The following is a 17074-nucleotide window of genomic DNA, read 5'->3' as shown; positions in this document are numbered from 1 at the left end:
TGGGATTTATTACTTTGAGAGGAAGGGGTAAGAAGAAACTTGAGACTTTTGAAGTCTGATTTAACTTTGGAAGATGAGGGTTATCAACCAGGGTGGGACTCTGTATAGCCGCGAGCGAGCACTTCCCTTGGGTGCAGAATTTAAGCGGGCAACAAAACTGAGTCATCGAGACAAATATTCTCACGCAACGCTGTCAAAACACAAAATTAATGCCCAAAGTACATGATGAACAAAATATTTAAAAAAAACACAGGATCAGTACCTGATCCCTGATGGATGAAATGGACCACATTCCAACCATTTTCTCAAGCGGTGGTTCTGGGTGGTCCTGGGCCAAGCGGCACCAGTGCCCCTGGGAACTCGCTAGAAACACTGACCCTCAGGCCCCAGTGCAGGCTACTGATCTGGGACTCGGGGTGGAGCCCAGCTATCAAAACCACTGTGCTGAGGAACAGGTAGGAGTACTGACCACGATGGTGACAGAAAATGTCTATTACACTGGTTTGCACAACCTCCAGTGAGCATTTGCCACGTGCACGCATTACCTCATTTTCCAGAGGAGAACACTGAGCTTGAGCTGGGTTAAGTCGCTCGCTGTCTGAGGTAGCCCGGCCAGGACATGGCAGAACAAAGCCGGAACGCAGATCGGTCTGTCTCTAACGTCTGATTTTTTAGCGCCTGTGCCAACCCTGATGCAGGTGGCAAAGGGCACAGAAGTAGAGGAACCTGATGCCCGAGCTTACCTTCCGACTCCGACTCCTCTTCATCTTCCTCCTCCTCCTCTTCATTGCTGTCGTCCTCGCTCTCCTCCTCTTTGGCAATTTTCTGCCGTGCGCTCTTAAACACCGACTGTAAGACGATGGAGTCTTCGTAGATCTAAAGGGTCGAAGCGGCATCTGTTAGAAACGACAAGCTGAGGGCCCAAGACTCGCAGTTGCAGCGGGCGCTTCCTCCTCTTGAAGCACGCTGGCTTCGTGTTACAGGGTTTTACTGGGAACATCAGTGCCAGCTTTTATGCCTACAGGCTAATCAAACAGGAAAAAGCCCGAGTCTAAAACTAACACACATGTTCTTATGGAAAAAAGTCCATATGCAGTAGAAATAATTTTAGTGTGTATGTGTCTGTGTGTACAGGTGCGCACCTGGGAGAGAAGGGTGGACTTCTGTAACAAATCCTCTCATCTTTGACAATAAAAGTAGTTTAAAAAACTTTTCTTATTTGAATTGGTCTATCCAATAGTGTGGCAAAGCAACCTTCTTTAAAATGCAATTCCCCTAACAAAATGGAAGCTATTCTTTCTTCCTGAGCTTATCAGTACCAGCCAATGCTATTCCAATCAATACTTTATTTTTCGTGTACCCACATACCTGAGCATAGCCCTGTAGTTGCTGAGAGATATGAAGTTCTGAAATGTTCCTTTTTTTTTTCTCCAAAAAATTTAAAATAGAAGTACCATATATCTAAGCAATCCCACTTATACAGCCAAAAGAATTGGAAGCAAGGACTTGGAGAGAGATTTGTACACCCATGTTCATTACAGCACCGTTACTCACAATAGCCAAGTGGTACAAATAAACCAAATGTCCACTAAGAATAGATAAAATGAGGTATATACACATAATGGGATATTATTCAGCTTTAAAAAGGAAGAAAATCCTGCCACATGCTACAACATAGATGAACCCTAGGACATTACAGTAAGTAAAATAATAAGCCAATTACAAATAGACAAATACTCAATGATTCCACCTATGAGGTATCTTAAAATAGTCAGTCATAGAAATAAAGTAGAACGGTGGTTTCGGGGGGAGGGGGAAGTGGGGAGTTGTTTAATGGGGACAAGAGAGTTTCTGTTTTATGAGAGTGAGGAAGATCTGTTGCATGACAATGAGAATATACTGAACACTACTGACCTACATACTTAAAAATGGTTAAAATGATAAAACTAAGCCAAAAATAAAGGAAAAAATGACCGCTGCTCTCTAGGGCTGTATTCCTTTACTGTAAAGATGAGCCACACACCCGGCCACTCGTGGTGAGCCCCCAATAATACAGTCCAACAGGACACAGGCCTGGGGGGGTCAGAACTGGGATGAGGCCATGGTAGGACTAGCTAGAGACATCACAGATGAGCTAGATCTTAAAGGCGAGGAGGATTCCATTGGGGGTGAGAAAGGAGTGCAAGCGAGAAAAGCAAGGCGAGAGGAAAAAAAGACGCACCTGGGGTTGAACCTCTGTCAACTTTCGGGTCATGATGCTGGACTGTGTCACACAGCGTGTCATACCTTGTGATGGTGGAAGGGGCACACAGGCTCCCTGCAGTATTTCTTACAACTGCATGCACATCCGGGGAAGCAGGTGTTTTAGGGACTAGTCTGACTAGACCATAAGTTGTTTAGTTAGTTCCTCACTTCATAGGACATGAGGCTGAAGAGCTAGGGTAAGGCACAACTTCAGCAAACAGCCTATGGAGAAGAAATTTATTCGAGAATTCAACCGTACCCAGGGAACCACAGAGCTTGGTGGGCAGTAGACGGACAGGATAAGAGGGTGGTCCCAGAAAGATCAACTCATATGCAGGGGGGGGCTGGAAGGGAAGCCAGTCTCGGGCCATTGCAGGGGTGAGACAGGGAGTGTGGCAGCCAGGGAGGCTGTGGGACTGGAAAGGGACAGGGGACTTGGCACAATGTTGCCACATATTATGAAGGACCCCAAAACCTATCCGGAGACTATAAATGGTCACTCACAAAAAGACTTCCTTGTTGACTCGTGTATTTACCCTCTGTGTCCTGGTTTTCATCTCAGCTGTCTTTGAAAAGTGTCTTGAACACACAAGGTTTGCTTTCAAGACCTGTTTTGGTCCAAACAGTACTCCTGTTTACTGCTACTAACCTAGATGCGTACAGCCTGTTCAAGGCACAGTCTGAGGATTCCCGTGTTCTCCACGTTAGTGACTGGAACTGACATGAAGGTCAAGAAGCCAAACCCAGAAAGTGGCCTAAGGAATTCAGTGGTGGCTCACAGTGCACTGGCTGGCAGACACACTGGTCTTTCTTCATGGGTATGAGGAGCATTAGGCCAGAAAAACACATAGGGAAACGGGGGCTCCCACAAAAGGTGAGTGGAATTGAAGTGGAATTAAAAGTGTGAAAGTGTCCTCCCCCTAGTTATCTTTCATAAATTCACTGTCCCTTCCATATTGTTAAGCTTGCTCACTGTGGATGGGGAAGTAAAGAGAATTGCAATTGGCCTGAAGAAAAGGAAATTCTGGTAAGCAATTTTGGCAATATGTGTGAGTGTGTGAGTGTGTGTGTGTGCACACGCACACATACACATTTTTGGTTTTAAATCATAGTAATTTCAACTCCCGGTGCGAGGTTACAATCAGAAAAAAGGAATCAAATGCACAATCTATAGAAGCCCAGGCTGGACCTCCTGCTGCAAGCATTACATGCAGTGACCGACTTGAATTCCTCCTTTAATGAGGAGCGAAGCCTGTGAGGGAAGTGGGAGCAGGAGCTGGTGCAGCTATGGTACAGAAGAGCTGGCAGGGTCTGAAAATGCCAAAGCCTCAATTGACTTATGCAGGTGGCATGGAATTCAGGCTTTTGCTTTTTCATTTTCCTTCTGCCAGGGGAGTAGCAACGGTGCAAATGTAGAAAATGCCGTGTTTTACTTAAAGGGACACAGGGAGTTTACGGTGAGAGTGTTTCGGGCGTTACACACACACCTGGGACCCCTCCAGGTTGAAGGTCTGAGCGTTGTGGCACAGCAGCATGACGTCTTTCTCCAGGTCGCCCAGGCTCCGGTACTTATGATTACGAATCCTTTCCTGATGGGAATTTGGGATAAAATTGAGGAAAAGAGGAAGGAGAGAAAAATACAACAGTTATTACTTGCTTCACAAAACCCAATTTTCCCTTTGTCTTCTCAGCATTTAGCCCTGCCTGGGGTGCGGGACAGCACAATCCAGGGGTGCGGTCCAGAGAGGCCACCCTCCCAAGCACGTGCCTTCTTACGAGGGGGAAGGAGGAGCAGAGGGTGGGAAACAGAAAGAGCAATGGGTCTGCAGAGTCTGAAACGTCAATAAAATGCAATATAATAAAACGGAGCTCTCAGCAAGATGTTTAAATAACAGACATGCAAAGGCACAAGGACATCCCAGCCCTTCTGGCAACAGGCCCTGGGTGGTTGTCGGTGGCAATCAGACAAGATGCCACCGCCCATGTCCTATCATCATTTCAATGAATTTACTTTTTTTTTTTTTTTAAAAGTTTGTAAAAAAAAAAAAATTATCTACCTTTATTTTTTTGAAATCCACCGGCTTCCTAATTAATTCATAGTATTCTGGTAATTCTTTCCTTGAAGGTAACTGAATGAAGACTTCACTGAGCTGTCGCCCTGAACTGTAGGGTGGGGGAAACAAACAGACACGTAACAGAGCATGCACTCCTGAGGAAAGGTTCTGTTATTTCATTTCAGAAAGCGTCAGGAAAGCACACCGGCATCCCATGCATATAGACGTGGGCCTCCTTATGCCAAGGAAAACCCCCCAACTCTACCGGAGACGAACGCCTCTTCTGCGAACTTCAAAATCACACTGAAGTACCATTAGGTCCCCACTTCTGCCACGCACCCGACACCAGAAGTCCGCTGTGGATTTCCTCCAGAGCAATTCTCTCTTCATTTGGATAGGAAAATTTAAAATGCCCCTTTCAACCAACATTCGTTTTTCAAGTGAATAATAACTGAGTCGATAAAACACAAACACACACACACACACACACACACACACACACACACACCAGACTTTATTTCCATATTCCTTTGTCTTCAAATTCATTTTATATTTAGAAAATAGGTTTGAATATACTCTGGAATGGCAAATGAAATGCTTTTCTGTATGTGTATCTAGGGACGTCTACCTTCTTGGTCCTGTTCCTTTTAGAGTACTTTACACACTTGATTGTTATTTGCCAGAGGAACCCCTTCATCTCGCCTAACTGCACTTTTGTGTGTATGGAGCAATTTGGGCAGAAAAGGACAACCCTATTAGCAAGTGTGGATGCCAATGCTGCTGGAATGAGTGCTGTGCCCTCCCCCAAATGCACGGTAGCTTTATTTGAAAGCAGGTTAGCAACAAATGCTTAGCATTTTGTAATTTTGAGAAAAAGGCTATAAAGTGATATATAAGCTTTTTAGGTCATTTAATATTAGACACAGACATGATTAAGAAAACAAAATATACGTAATTTAGATTCACAAGCCTAATATCTGACGTGGCTTATCTAGATCAGTAACAGCTGGTGGGATATGGTATAGCCATTTTTCACAATAGCCTCGCTTTTCTTGCAATGCCATCTCTCTTTCCTTTGTGAAGCCAGAAATATCAAAAAATAACCGAAAATCAATGCCATGTCAATTTCAGAGGCGATTTTAGCAATGTGCCAGAATGCTAAAAGCAGCAGTAAAGAATGAGTGACAATGTGCTGTTTTAATCCATAGTCCCAGTTGTATAATTAAAAAATAATCATAATGACAGTTATCATAAAAAAGGCATGCGCAGTAACTCAAACGGTTGCCTAGCAACCAGTGGGGGAAAATGCTGAAGTGCAAAGGGGCCTGCATAAATTAACCGAAAATCTTCTGTCAAAGGGATGGGCGAGTTTTTGTTTTACTAGGTCACTGTTTTATTTTTTAATGCATATATGGGCTTCATGAATACTAAAATCAGGAGCAAACAAAGAGGTTGAAGAAGACTATAGTGGAATAGGGAATTGGATTTTTAGATTCTTGTGGTAAGAATATCAAGGTATTCTCTCACACACAGACTCACAGCCACTCCTACGCACCCCCTCCCCACCTTCCTGGGCTGAGAAATGCATTTGTACCTCCACCAGTTACACCGCACAGTATGAGACAATACCCATTTTATTTACTATCGCCGTCAACATACAGCCACAATTTCTGGTCTGTTCTTTTTCTACCATTCTGAGATTTTATATACAGAAACATTTTACCTATTTGAAAAGGAATATTTGAAAGGCGATTTATAGATGCTATAGAATTTTTCTATTTCTATCAGCGACTTCTTTATTATTAGCATTCTCTGTCACCTAGCAACAATACAAAAGTCAGACCTCTTGGCAATCTTGGATTGAACACCTGACCCCCCATGACATCTTCAGTGTCATTTCCTACATTGCCAACAGATGGTGTCATTTTTCTGTTGACACACTAGGAGCACATCTTGGCTTTGTCCACCTGTGATGGCCACCCTCTTCACTTCAGCTGTGCCACCGAGTGGCACCACGGGTGCGAGAAAGCTCTAACAGGGCCAAAATGGCTCAGTGGTCTTGGTCTGATGTCTCGGTCCTCAGTCAGGTCACAGAAATTCTGGACCCTATGAGGAGACAAGTCCAGAGTTACATGTGCTCCTGAGAGGGAACTGAATGTTCTGAGACTTGGGGCCAACAGTGTAAAATGAGACAAATTTATTCTGTTTCACAACATTCCTAGCCCACTTCCTTTTCCCCCTTCCTGAGAACGAGGACACAGGCCAGAGGAGGACCCAGGCTGTCGAAGGAAGTCTTCCTGTGGCTGTCTGGCTTTCTCGGCTCTTCCTCTGTGAACCCGGCTTGCACTGTTAACCTGACTCTCCTGGTCAGGATATAGCCTCTCCCCTGTGTACCCCCAAGTACCATGGCCACACACACACACACCCTACTTTATGACTAATTCCAAGTCTCCAGAACTGACCCATCTCTCACTCCGTGGCTGGAAGGATCTCTATCATTTCCCCCTCTTCAAATACCTCATTATCCATCCAGGATCGAGAAGCCCTTCCCTATAAAAATGAAAGAAATTCTCCCCAGTATTAACTAACTCTCGGTGCCTCACGGCTCAGAACTTAATTCCTCCACGTGTGTTCCTCCGCCTCCTCCACACTGGGTGGGAGCGTTTTCCTTGCAGTCAGACCCTGCCCTGCCCTATCCGAGGCCGTGGGTCTGACGGGCAGCGCAGGAGGAAATGCCAGGCGGTCCCGGAGCACATAACCTACAGGACGCACCGAGTCGCTGTGACCACTCGTTAAGGAATCGCTGCAGTTAACGTATTTTTCCCTCAAGTAAAGGGGGAAAAAAATAAGAAAGAAGTGGAAATGCAGCTGCCTGATAGTTTTGAATTCTTGGCATTTCTTTATCAACTTAAACTGAGCAAAGGCTTTTTCAATATACCTTTTCAAGTGCTTTTTTCCACCCCCCAGTGCTGGAAAGCTATGTATTTTTTTTAAAGTACAGAACAATGGACTAATTGTATAGTGGTTTGCAGAAGGTGCTCCTTTTCAGTTGAAACGCTTACCCTACCCTCAAGGTATTTTCCATTATGTCATTTTACACAATTTGAGGCCTAAGTATAAATTGCTTCCCATCACAAAAGTGATGCCCCCTCCCCTCCTCCAAAAAAGGATTCCACTGATGGCCTGTAATTTCAGATCTACTTTACACAGTGATCTATCACAAAATAAGAAACGTGACCCTGATAAGACATAAGGTGGGGGGGAGGGGGCAAAGCGTAACCTGAAATAAAAATTTAAAGGAACCCACTGCACTTAACAGAATTTCCTGGTGCTGGTGGGCAAGCACTGCTTCTCCCCACAGAGGCCAGGGCCACAGGGCCACAGGGCCACGGTGTCATGCTGTGAGATGCTAAAGCCCGGCATGCCGCTATCTCATGTTGGTTTGAAACTCTGCCTGTATAGCTTACTCTCTCTCTCTCTCTCTCTCTCTCCCCCTCTCTCTCTCTCTGCATGTAAAGCTTTCTCGCTTTCTCTCTCTTCTCTCTGTCTCTCTCGATTTACTCTGCTATGCCTCATCTGGGCACCAATATTTCTCCCATTACCTCCACAAACCCAATGGCAATAGTTTCATGTCTATATTACTGTGATTCTAAAATGACTGCACACCTTACAAACATTACATCTGCATCAACTTTACTTCTGATTATAGTTTAGGTGTAGTTGGAAGAGAGCAGAAGACCAAAATGCTACCTGGGAAACCGACTCTTTTAAAATATTATGGCTTTCCAACAAGCCCAAACCAAGAAAATATAATATTGGGTGAGTTTTTCTGTCTTTTTTTTTTTTTTTTTTTTTTTGCTGCTTTATGGTTTTTCTTTTTATCTGCCCAAGCTAATCTATTGACAAGCATTTCCAATAGCTACTTGTGAAAAAGAGATTTTAACTAAAGTTGAGATAGGTTTTATTTAATGAATGTAAAAACGTGGCTACCTTGCCTAAGAAGATGATGTCATGGTTTAGAAGACCACTTGGAGTTGGAAGAATTTTACAGAAAAGTTATTATAGTCCTAAAGGAATCCAACCCAGGAAATCATGAGGGAACAACTATAAAACTGGGTCAACATTGGAGGCTAGTAGGTGAAAGCAAGCTGCCGCTTTTCGGGGTCAGATTCCTGGGAGATTTCTTTAATACATGTCACTTACACATGCACTCAGATCAGAGCAGCACCCCACTTAACCAGAAAGACCCCCGACATCCTAGCCAGCCCCAAATTAGGTATCACCTGCACCTGCACGCTGTATTCACTGCTGCTCTCTCTCCTCTGAATCTTACTGGGTGCTGACGGATGGCAATTCCTGACAAGCTTGGAAATCTGACCTCCAAGACCCTTGAAACATATATGAGATAAACAGCAAACAGAATGGAGGGGGCAGACTTAGAGCCTTCAATACAATCACACTGGGAAGCATGGTTTTGCTTTTGGTAATCCACTCTCAGCTACAAATGTAGATGCATATATATCTTATGGATAGATATTTTACATGTGTCTATGCACACACATAATTATATACATGTATGTGTATATATAATTTTATATGTATAGAGTCCATAATTATGTATTTTAAAATTATGTGCCTTAAAGAATACTTGTTATGACAACGTTCACTGGAAAAAAAACACCCACATAGGATATCACATTTTAAATGCAGAACAACTTCAACGAGGTTTTTAAAAAGGCATTAACTATATGCCAGAGCATAAATAAACATAAATAATGTAGTCTTATTTAAAAAAAAATAAAGACTTACAACCTATTGTAATTTGGAACCATATTATCATCCATAAATAAAGTAGGTCTCAAACACTTTTTATTGAGTTACCTTCTTTGAAAACATGCTATAAGTCAAAAGTCTAATCTGATTTTTCCCAGAGAAATGCTAAGGGGCATGTGCCCCACCCTTATTTATATCAGCATGAACATCCCATTTCACCAATTAGCACCTTTTCACTCTACCATACAAAGCCAAAAAAAAAAAAAATAGAACAGAATAATTCTATGAAATTTTTAATATATTGCAACGGCCAGAATCTACTATATAGTTTCTATTCAGAATCCTATCATTGAACTTATTACTGCAAATCAGAGGTGCTCAGCAGGACATTGGGTTCATAGAGTATCACCTGTTTGCTTGTCTAGTTAAGCATTTTGAGGAGACATTTGAGAAGTTAGATCATCTATCACTTGACTTTTCAGAAATAGTGACTCAGGACATCTAGATGCTTCTCTTTTTCTCACTTAACATTTCCTAACAGCAGGTACCGGTATAGCATTCTCACTGTCCACCTGTCTAAAGTGACAGCTGAAGGCCTGCTGCGTCCTTGGTCAGCTACTCGGCCAACTTCCGTCACCTCAACTTGTAGATCTGGGCGTCACTCAGAGGACGCCCTCCTTCCAAAAGGTGAGGACCCACCTTCCCTTCCACGGTCTGTTCGGTCCTCTGATCTTACCCTGGGCCTCTCCTTCATCAAGGTAAAAAGATTCTTCCAAGATTTGGGCTGAATTGTGACCCAACCCGAAAGCATAAAGCTTTTGCAGGCAAACAAAATCAAATGCTTCTACTAGTACACCTGAGCCGTAAACCCCAAGGCGTCACTTTGTTGAAGGGGTGGGTCACAGCAGGCTGTGGAGCATTGCTTTTTCCTGTAATGGCCCTTTGAGTAAGTTCTTCAGGAAGACCTATGAGGTGTGATTCTAAAGGAATGAATCCCCCTCGCCCCATGAATATACAAGAACACATGGGGCGGGCAAAAGTAGGTTTACAGTTGTGAGCACACAAAACTATTTATTCTCATATTACTATTTATTGTATTGTTTTCCGTACAAACAGCTGTAGACCTACTTTTGCCCACTCCCGTAGATGCCCCAATAACTGTCATCTTTCAGTGCAATCCATTTTTGAGGAAACACAGAGTTGTGGTGAAGACAGTTTATACGACAGTAAGAAAATGAGTTGTCATTTCCAGCTGGGACTCCTTCCCCTCCCTCCGGGAGAGGCCATTCATGTAAATGACACCACAGTTACTGGGACCCTGCGCTTCTGGGCCAGGCTCATGCCGGAAGCCTGGGGGAGGCCTCTGGCCCCACGGAAAGCAAACAAACCAAGTTGACTTGTGGCCTGCCCACCTGCTGGATGCGGGTATAATTGGCTGAGCAACATAAGTTAAGTGTCAAGTCACCAGGGGTCGAAGAAGTCTATTCCAGGCAAATACCTGAAAAGTGTCATTATTTGTAATGAGGGCAAAACAAAGTGCTAGAATCCAGGTCTCCCTGAGCAGATTCTCTCTGGACTAAATGCAGCTACTGAGCATACAGTCAACACTTCCCAAAGTGTCATCCGTGGAACACAGTAAGCTTAATGGACTGCTAACAGTGTTCCTTGAAAGGGTGTGTGTTTGCGGGGGGGGGGGGGGGGGAGGGGGGTTTCATTGGTCAAATGAGTTTGGGAAACACTGGATTGAACAAAGTTCACCAGGTTACTTTACATTCAGAGCCTCTAACTGCACTGGGAATTTCCCAAGAAGCTACAGGAAAGGTGTACCCACTTGGTCACGTTGCTGTTTCATGGCCATTTCTCTATAATCTAATTGGGGTGTTAAGTGCAAAGTGCCTGGGCCTGAGCTCCAAAGTCACAGCCCCTCTCCCGCATTTAAAGAAATACGGACTGTCTGGTGCCAGCACTGCTAAAAATAAATTTTGTCTAAAAGAGTTTCTTGGCTGGTCCTGAAGGGACAGTCAATACTAACAACATAATCACAACGTCAAGGGCTGTTAATAGCTATGGAGAGAATTTAGATTTCCTGGGATGGAGTATGTGGGGCTGGGTAGCCACACACACACACACACACACACACACACACACACACACACAGGCATGCATATGCCACATTTTCATTTCACCTGCATTTCTGTAAATGACACCACATTCACTTACCACTTATCCAAGTTATCTTCCTCCTCTCACATCTAGTCTGCCCCTAAGTCCTGTCAATCACACCTCTAAGGATTTATTCTCGTCATCTTACCTACTACCACGTCCCATGCTATGTCCCTCTTCCCATGTGCCCGATGGCCCAGGTCTGTGTGGCCCTAAAAGGGTCCTGCTTTCCCATCTTCCACAGCTGCCTGCACACATGGGCCTGAGTACCTTTGCCTCCTCCTCCCTGCCACTGTCTCCTGGGGGAATTCCCCTTCGAAGCTTTCCCTATCCCTGCCCCATTCCTCCCCTCCCACCCCATACATATACATATACATATACATATACATATACATATACATATACATATACATATACATATCTCATACTCTGTATCCATTATTACTTTATAGAGCTCTTTTCATTTCTCTCCCATCCTCAACACTTGCACAGGGATTGAACAGAAAATGCTCAGTACCTTTGAACACACGAAGAAAGGCATTAAAAAATAATTTTAAAAACGTGTTCATCAGAATACAACCTCCCGACGTGCAAACTCAGGCTAATGGGGAAAGGCAGCATATGCGAGAGTCAAGGACGAAAGAGACCCAGAGCCCGAGGAAGCAAACCCCAGCCCCTTGCTATGGCTCTGGAACGCACAGCTCACACACGTCTCCCGTAAAGACGCATTTATTTATCTAGGTCCCAACTACCTGCAGTCACGGCGTCTCCTCAGAAAGCCCAGGCATGACACTGGAGGCTTGCAATACCCTTTAAAGTGGTTATTAATCCACTTGCCATGGTCACATGGCCATGCTGATGGAAGAAGGGAAAGAGAGCTATCTGTCCTTGTTCCCTGGGCTGGGTGTTTAGTACCATTTAGACCTGAAAGCCTCCTTTCTACATTGTGGGGTAGAGGTGTTTACCCATGTTGGTTCATTATTTAAACTGCCCACATAATAAAGTCAAGTATTTATTGTTTCAATCCCAAAATTCAAACCCAAACCGAGTTCTCTGTTCTAGTGGCAAAAACAGAGCACAACTGACGTCTCTCAGTACACACTATGGTGTGTCTGGCTTCCGGGACTGGCCAATATTTACTGAACACAAACAGGGGGGAAAGGGGGAGGGGACAATCTTGCCCAATAGTTTCACCTCCACGCAGATTGTGGGTAGGTACAAGTCACCCCCACGTTTAACCTCCTTCTGCACAGGACAGTGCCACAGCTGCTGATCGGTCTCCATCCTGAAACACAGGATGTTTCCGTTCTTTTTCCTCCTGCCCCTAAATGGGACCCTAACCTAGTGGGGAGGGGGATGCCATAAAAGACATTAATTAGACAAAAGTGGAATAGAGACGTTAAGTATCATATTGGTATTTTCTTAAAGGTACAGGCTGACTGAAAGGGGAAAAGAAATGTTACTTTCAACATCTTCGTAACAACTCCCAACCCTGGTAACATCATGCAAATCCCTCTCAGCCGACACCATCGCGTTCTCACAGGATCTCTAGGAGAAAAGCATTTCTACTTTGCACCCGACAGAAGCAAAGGCACACAAAGGTTACAGCCTGGCTCAGGACACTCGGGACCACAGGCGGCAGGTTGAGTCAGAAGTCACACCCTGAACCCGACCCCGCCAGGGTTTCACTGCAGAATGCCCGCCGCTGCGCACCCACCACGGGAGCCCCAAGCACCACGCTGCTCTCCACGGAGCTTCCAAAGCACAGAGGGAAGAGGCCCGCAGGCTGAGAGGCAGAAGCTGCGCTCGGAGGGAGGGGGGGGGGCCGCAGAAACCCACGGCTGAGGTGCTGGGGACGCCTTGGCCAGACGTGCATTCAGAGAATGGACACCCCACATGGGAACGCTGCACGCGACCCCAGAAGCCACAGCGGGTGTGGGGTGTGCCGGCACATCTGCGCCTCCACCCCGCGCTCCGAGGAGGGGCCCCCGGGAGGCGGCTGGAGAGGCCGGTTTGGCGCAGGGATACCTGTATTTAAGAGACACGGGAATACAAGACAGATCCTGACCTGTTTCCTTCTATTTCCAACTGAGAATTACTGGGCACCTTCTCCACGTTACACCTGTGGTAGAGTAGAAAGAACACTGGCGTCAGAAGACCTGGGTCCCCGTCCCGGCCTGGCTCCTGCCTCCTAGGTTGGGCGACCTGGGGTCATTCATTCATTTCGCTCTCCAAGCCTCAGTCGCCTCACCTACCTGCCTTGCCCACCTCACAGGAAGGTGGGGAAGATCACACGGGGTTATGTTTGGAACCTCATTCTGGAAAAATATATACTTCTCCAGAAACTGGGGGGGGGGGGGGGGGGGGGGGAGGGGGGATTTTCTACCTCCTTTGGGACTTTTCCAGCTTCTCTCAAACACGGAAATGCCTACTACTCGGGTCCCATTTCCCTCCACACCTTCTGTGTGGCCTTTAGGACGCACACTCCACCCACTGTTCCAGAAGCAGTGGGAGACGGGGTGGGGGCAGGGGTGGGGGTGGGGGGTGCGGGGGAGATGGAAGACCATAGGAAAGCAGCTTTAGCTTATCCCAGTCTAGCTCCTCATTGGCAAGACGGGGATAATACTTACCTCAGAACGTTGTCCTGAACACTGAACAGAGGCCGTAGTTGGCTACGGCACCAGCACAGACTAGTAGTGGGAGCCCCAAACAACTGCCAAACCCGGTTTCTGAACCTCACCTAGGGAGTGGGTTCTACTTCCCAGAACTCTATTCCATCCCAACAGCTCACGGAGCCAATGACCCTCAACTGGAAACCACCAGAAAGCAGCATCTGGGGTCCTTTTTCTGGGAGTTCTAGGGAGCCTCTTCCGCTGAGGGTTTGGAAACGGCTGTGCTGGTGTCCCTGTGTGGGGGCTGACAGGTGTGACAAATCTTTTTTAAGTTTTTTTTTTTTCATATATTTTATTGATTTTTTACAGAGAGGGAGGGAGAGGGATAGACAGTTAGAAACATCGATGAGAGAGAAACATGGATCAGCGGCCTCCTGCACACCTCCTAACTGGGGATGTGCCTACAATCAAGGTACATGCCCTTGACCGGAATGAACCTGGGACCTTTCAGTCTGCAGGCCGACGCTCTATCCACTGAGTCAACCTGGTTAGGGCAGGTGTGACAAATCTTGAGGAACCCCCCCCCGCCCCCCCGCCCCATCGAGATCTTACCCTAGGGCCCTTTGGCTTACTCGGCCCAGGCATGGCTTAGCGATCCCTCCTTAGAGCCGCGGCCAGCGCTGCCCTAGGGGAGCGGAGGCATTGCGGAGCGGGCGAAGCCCAGACAGAGAAACACAGGGGCAGTGCAGGCTACGGAGAAGTAGCTGGAATGTCTGAAATAGAAGGGGTGGCATGTAGGAAAACCAAGTTGGAAAGGTCGCCAGGCCAGATGGTGGAAGACGGGTCTTTCCCAGGGTAGAAGTTGGATCATCAGGCAGGCTACTGAAATGTGCAATGGGAAGCTGTTGGAAGTTCCTGAGTAACAGTGTGACACGCTCAGATAAGTATCCAGGAGAAAGGCAGCATGACGGGCAGACTGGAGACGGGGGACGCAGGCAGGACATGCTGTCCCGGGCCAGGCCAGCAATGGGAGGGAGGGGCCTGAGGGAGACTGTGTGCCAGGAGGCAGAGGAGGGGTGCACTGGGGAGATGCGTGTGTGTGTGTGGAGGAAACCTGGTACCTGAGTGCATGTTAGGAGTAAGTTACGGAATGGGAAACGCTTTTATCATTGCACTTGGGGGATATTGAATGGATGACGGTGTTAACCAAGGGGATCCAGAAGCCAAAACAGACTGTGCCGCCTCGGAAAGTGTAAGAGTGAAGGAAGAGAAACCTGCGAATGACTGACAGACCTCTGAGACACCCTACAGACCACAATGCAAATCGTTTGAGGGGAGATGGGCATGGTTCTGCGGTTTGAGAGTAACAGAAGTGACAGCTCACTGGGTATGTGAGGCTCTGAACAAAGGAAATCCCCGCAGAAGAATGTTCAGTGGGGCTGGTAAGGAGTACCTGGGGACATACCTACCCAGGTCAGCAATCTGACTGGCTTGGAGCAAAAAAAAAAAAAAAAAGTACAAACAAAAACCCCAACGCGACAAAAAAGAATATTACATAATGGTATGGATGTGGCTTCAAGAATGTATTTACTACAAGTCTATTTTAAAAAGACAACAGGAACTGGTAGGAACAGTCTATCTCATGAAGCCTCGGGATGAAGATCAACGTGGGAAAGCCTTTCACACAGCAAGCACCTAAATGCACTCCAGGTAAAGCACTTGGGAGAAAAATCTTGGAACAATGCAATGCTTTTTAATAGGAGTCCATCCCTTCTGAAGAATGAGCCGACTACCTGTGAGCCTTCAAAGTAGCAGTAAGCTTTACTTCAAAATGAGAGAAATGCTAACCAATGCCTTTTCAGCATATATAGGAATTAAATGAGTCCATATACATCATTTTCCCCCTAAAAGTGACCATGAACGTGAGATGCCATTGTAGCCTCATATAATGGACTCACATGACCCCCCTTTCCCTGAATTCCCCAGTCTACTGCCTGTTCAGTGACATGGGCTAGGAGGGCCATCCCACCACATGGTGAGCCCACGGAGGCAAGGAAGCACCTCTGGCCCTACTGAGCAGTACAGGGCTGGAAATGGGGGGTGGGGGGAGGGAGAATGCAATAAATGAATGATTTTCTACAACACGAAAAGAGCTAGGTAGGACTCAGAACAAGCTAAGGCTTGCTACCTTCTTAGATAGAATCTGGGCTTACTAAAACGAGGGGCAAGAAGACAGTCCATGTGCAGGAAACAGAGCCGAGCCTGAAGAGCCCTAGGGAGAGAAAAGCCCTGTGGTTGTCACCCCTGCCACTCTACTATGTACCAGGGCTGTGTCCAATCAGCTAGGCCAGGCAGATAGTGCCCGCCTCTCCCACCGCTTCCCTGTGTGCTTTCTCAAAGCTGGTGGACCTGAAGCCCAAACCCTTCGCAACCGCAGGCCCAGGCCTCACGAAACACTCCTGCTACAAGTCTTCAAACAACTGATGGAGGGAGGAGGTGACGATGACCTCATATGCCGATTCCAGATTCTTTGGGAAGGAGAACAATGCTCGGATTTGAAAAGCAAGGCATAATAAAGGTTGAACAAAAGCTACTGATAGGAGAGTGGATAGGAAGCTTATCAAGACCCTTCAAATGCGTTCAAGTGTCCAGTTGCAAACTAATTACATCCCGAGACAGTGTGTAGGTTGCTCCTGCTAATAATGGTTAAGAGACCAGAGGGCAGAAATGGAATCAGAAGAATCGAGATAAGCCAATGTCCCCAGTTCAAAAGGAGAAAAGGAACTGGAGACTGCTCTGCTTGAAGTGTACCCTTGCTAAAAACTTAAGAGGAGAAATTACTCAAGATGCCATCGGGCTATTTAGAGAAGATAAATAATACCATTAAGGACCAGTAGGGGGTCTCTGAGAAAAAGCGATGGCAAGCTAACCTCATTTCCTTCTTTCAGCGGGGATTCTAAGTGGATAGATTGGAGAGGCCATACATGTGCTATGTCTTGGTTTCAGCCCTTCTTGATAACCTTGAGAAAGGAGATAAATGTGGGTGATGTGACAGCATGGTCATGTGGGTTCACAGGTGGCTAATCAACTTTAAGGATTGCTGGTTAATAAATTCGTGTCAACCTGAAGTGATTTTCGGGGGCATGATATAGGGACCTGTCCTTTGCCTTTTAGCAATTTTTCAGCAATAGTCTACAGCAAATCTTCAGATGACCAATGAAACTTAGG

General features: G+C 46.1%; 1 protein-coding gene across 7 annotated transcripts in view; it reads right to left on the bottom strand.

Moving 5' to 3' along the window:
- The window catches only part of SMARCA2 (SWI/SNF related BAF chromatin remodeling complex subunit ATPase 2), a 167805-nt gene that overhangs the window by 6345 nt on the left and 144386 nt on the right, over positions 1–17074 (bottom strand). For 5 of the 7 annotated variants that reach the window (XM_079791124.1, XM_079791127.1, XM_079791126.1 and 2 more), the window contains exons 29-32: positions 13303–13356; positions 4302–4407; positions 3732–3833; positions 744–876 (exon numbers count right to left, since the gene is read on the bottom strand). In XM_079791124.1, coding sequence (XP_079647250.1) covers positions 744–876; positions 3732–3833; positions 4302–4407; positions 13303–13356 — 395 coding nt within the window. The remainder of the gene's footprint in view (positions 1–743; positions 877–3731; positions 3834–4301; positions 4408–13302; positions 13357–17074) is intronic. The other 2 variants (XM_079791129.1, XM_079791130.1) reach the window with 1 other exon arrangement.

Source organism: Cnephaeus nilssonii (genome assembly GCF_951640355.1).
Source record: "Cnephaeus nilssonii genome assembly, chromosome: 14".
Classification (NCBI taxonomy): Eukaryota; Metazoa; Chordata; class Mammalia; order Chiroptera; family Vespertilionidae; genus Cnephaeus; species Cnephaeus nilssonii.
Note: the sequence above shows the minus strand (reverse complement) of the source record. Positions and strands in the feature narration are given on the sequence as shown.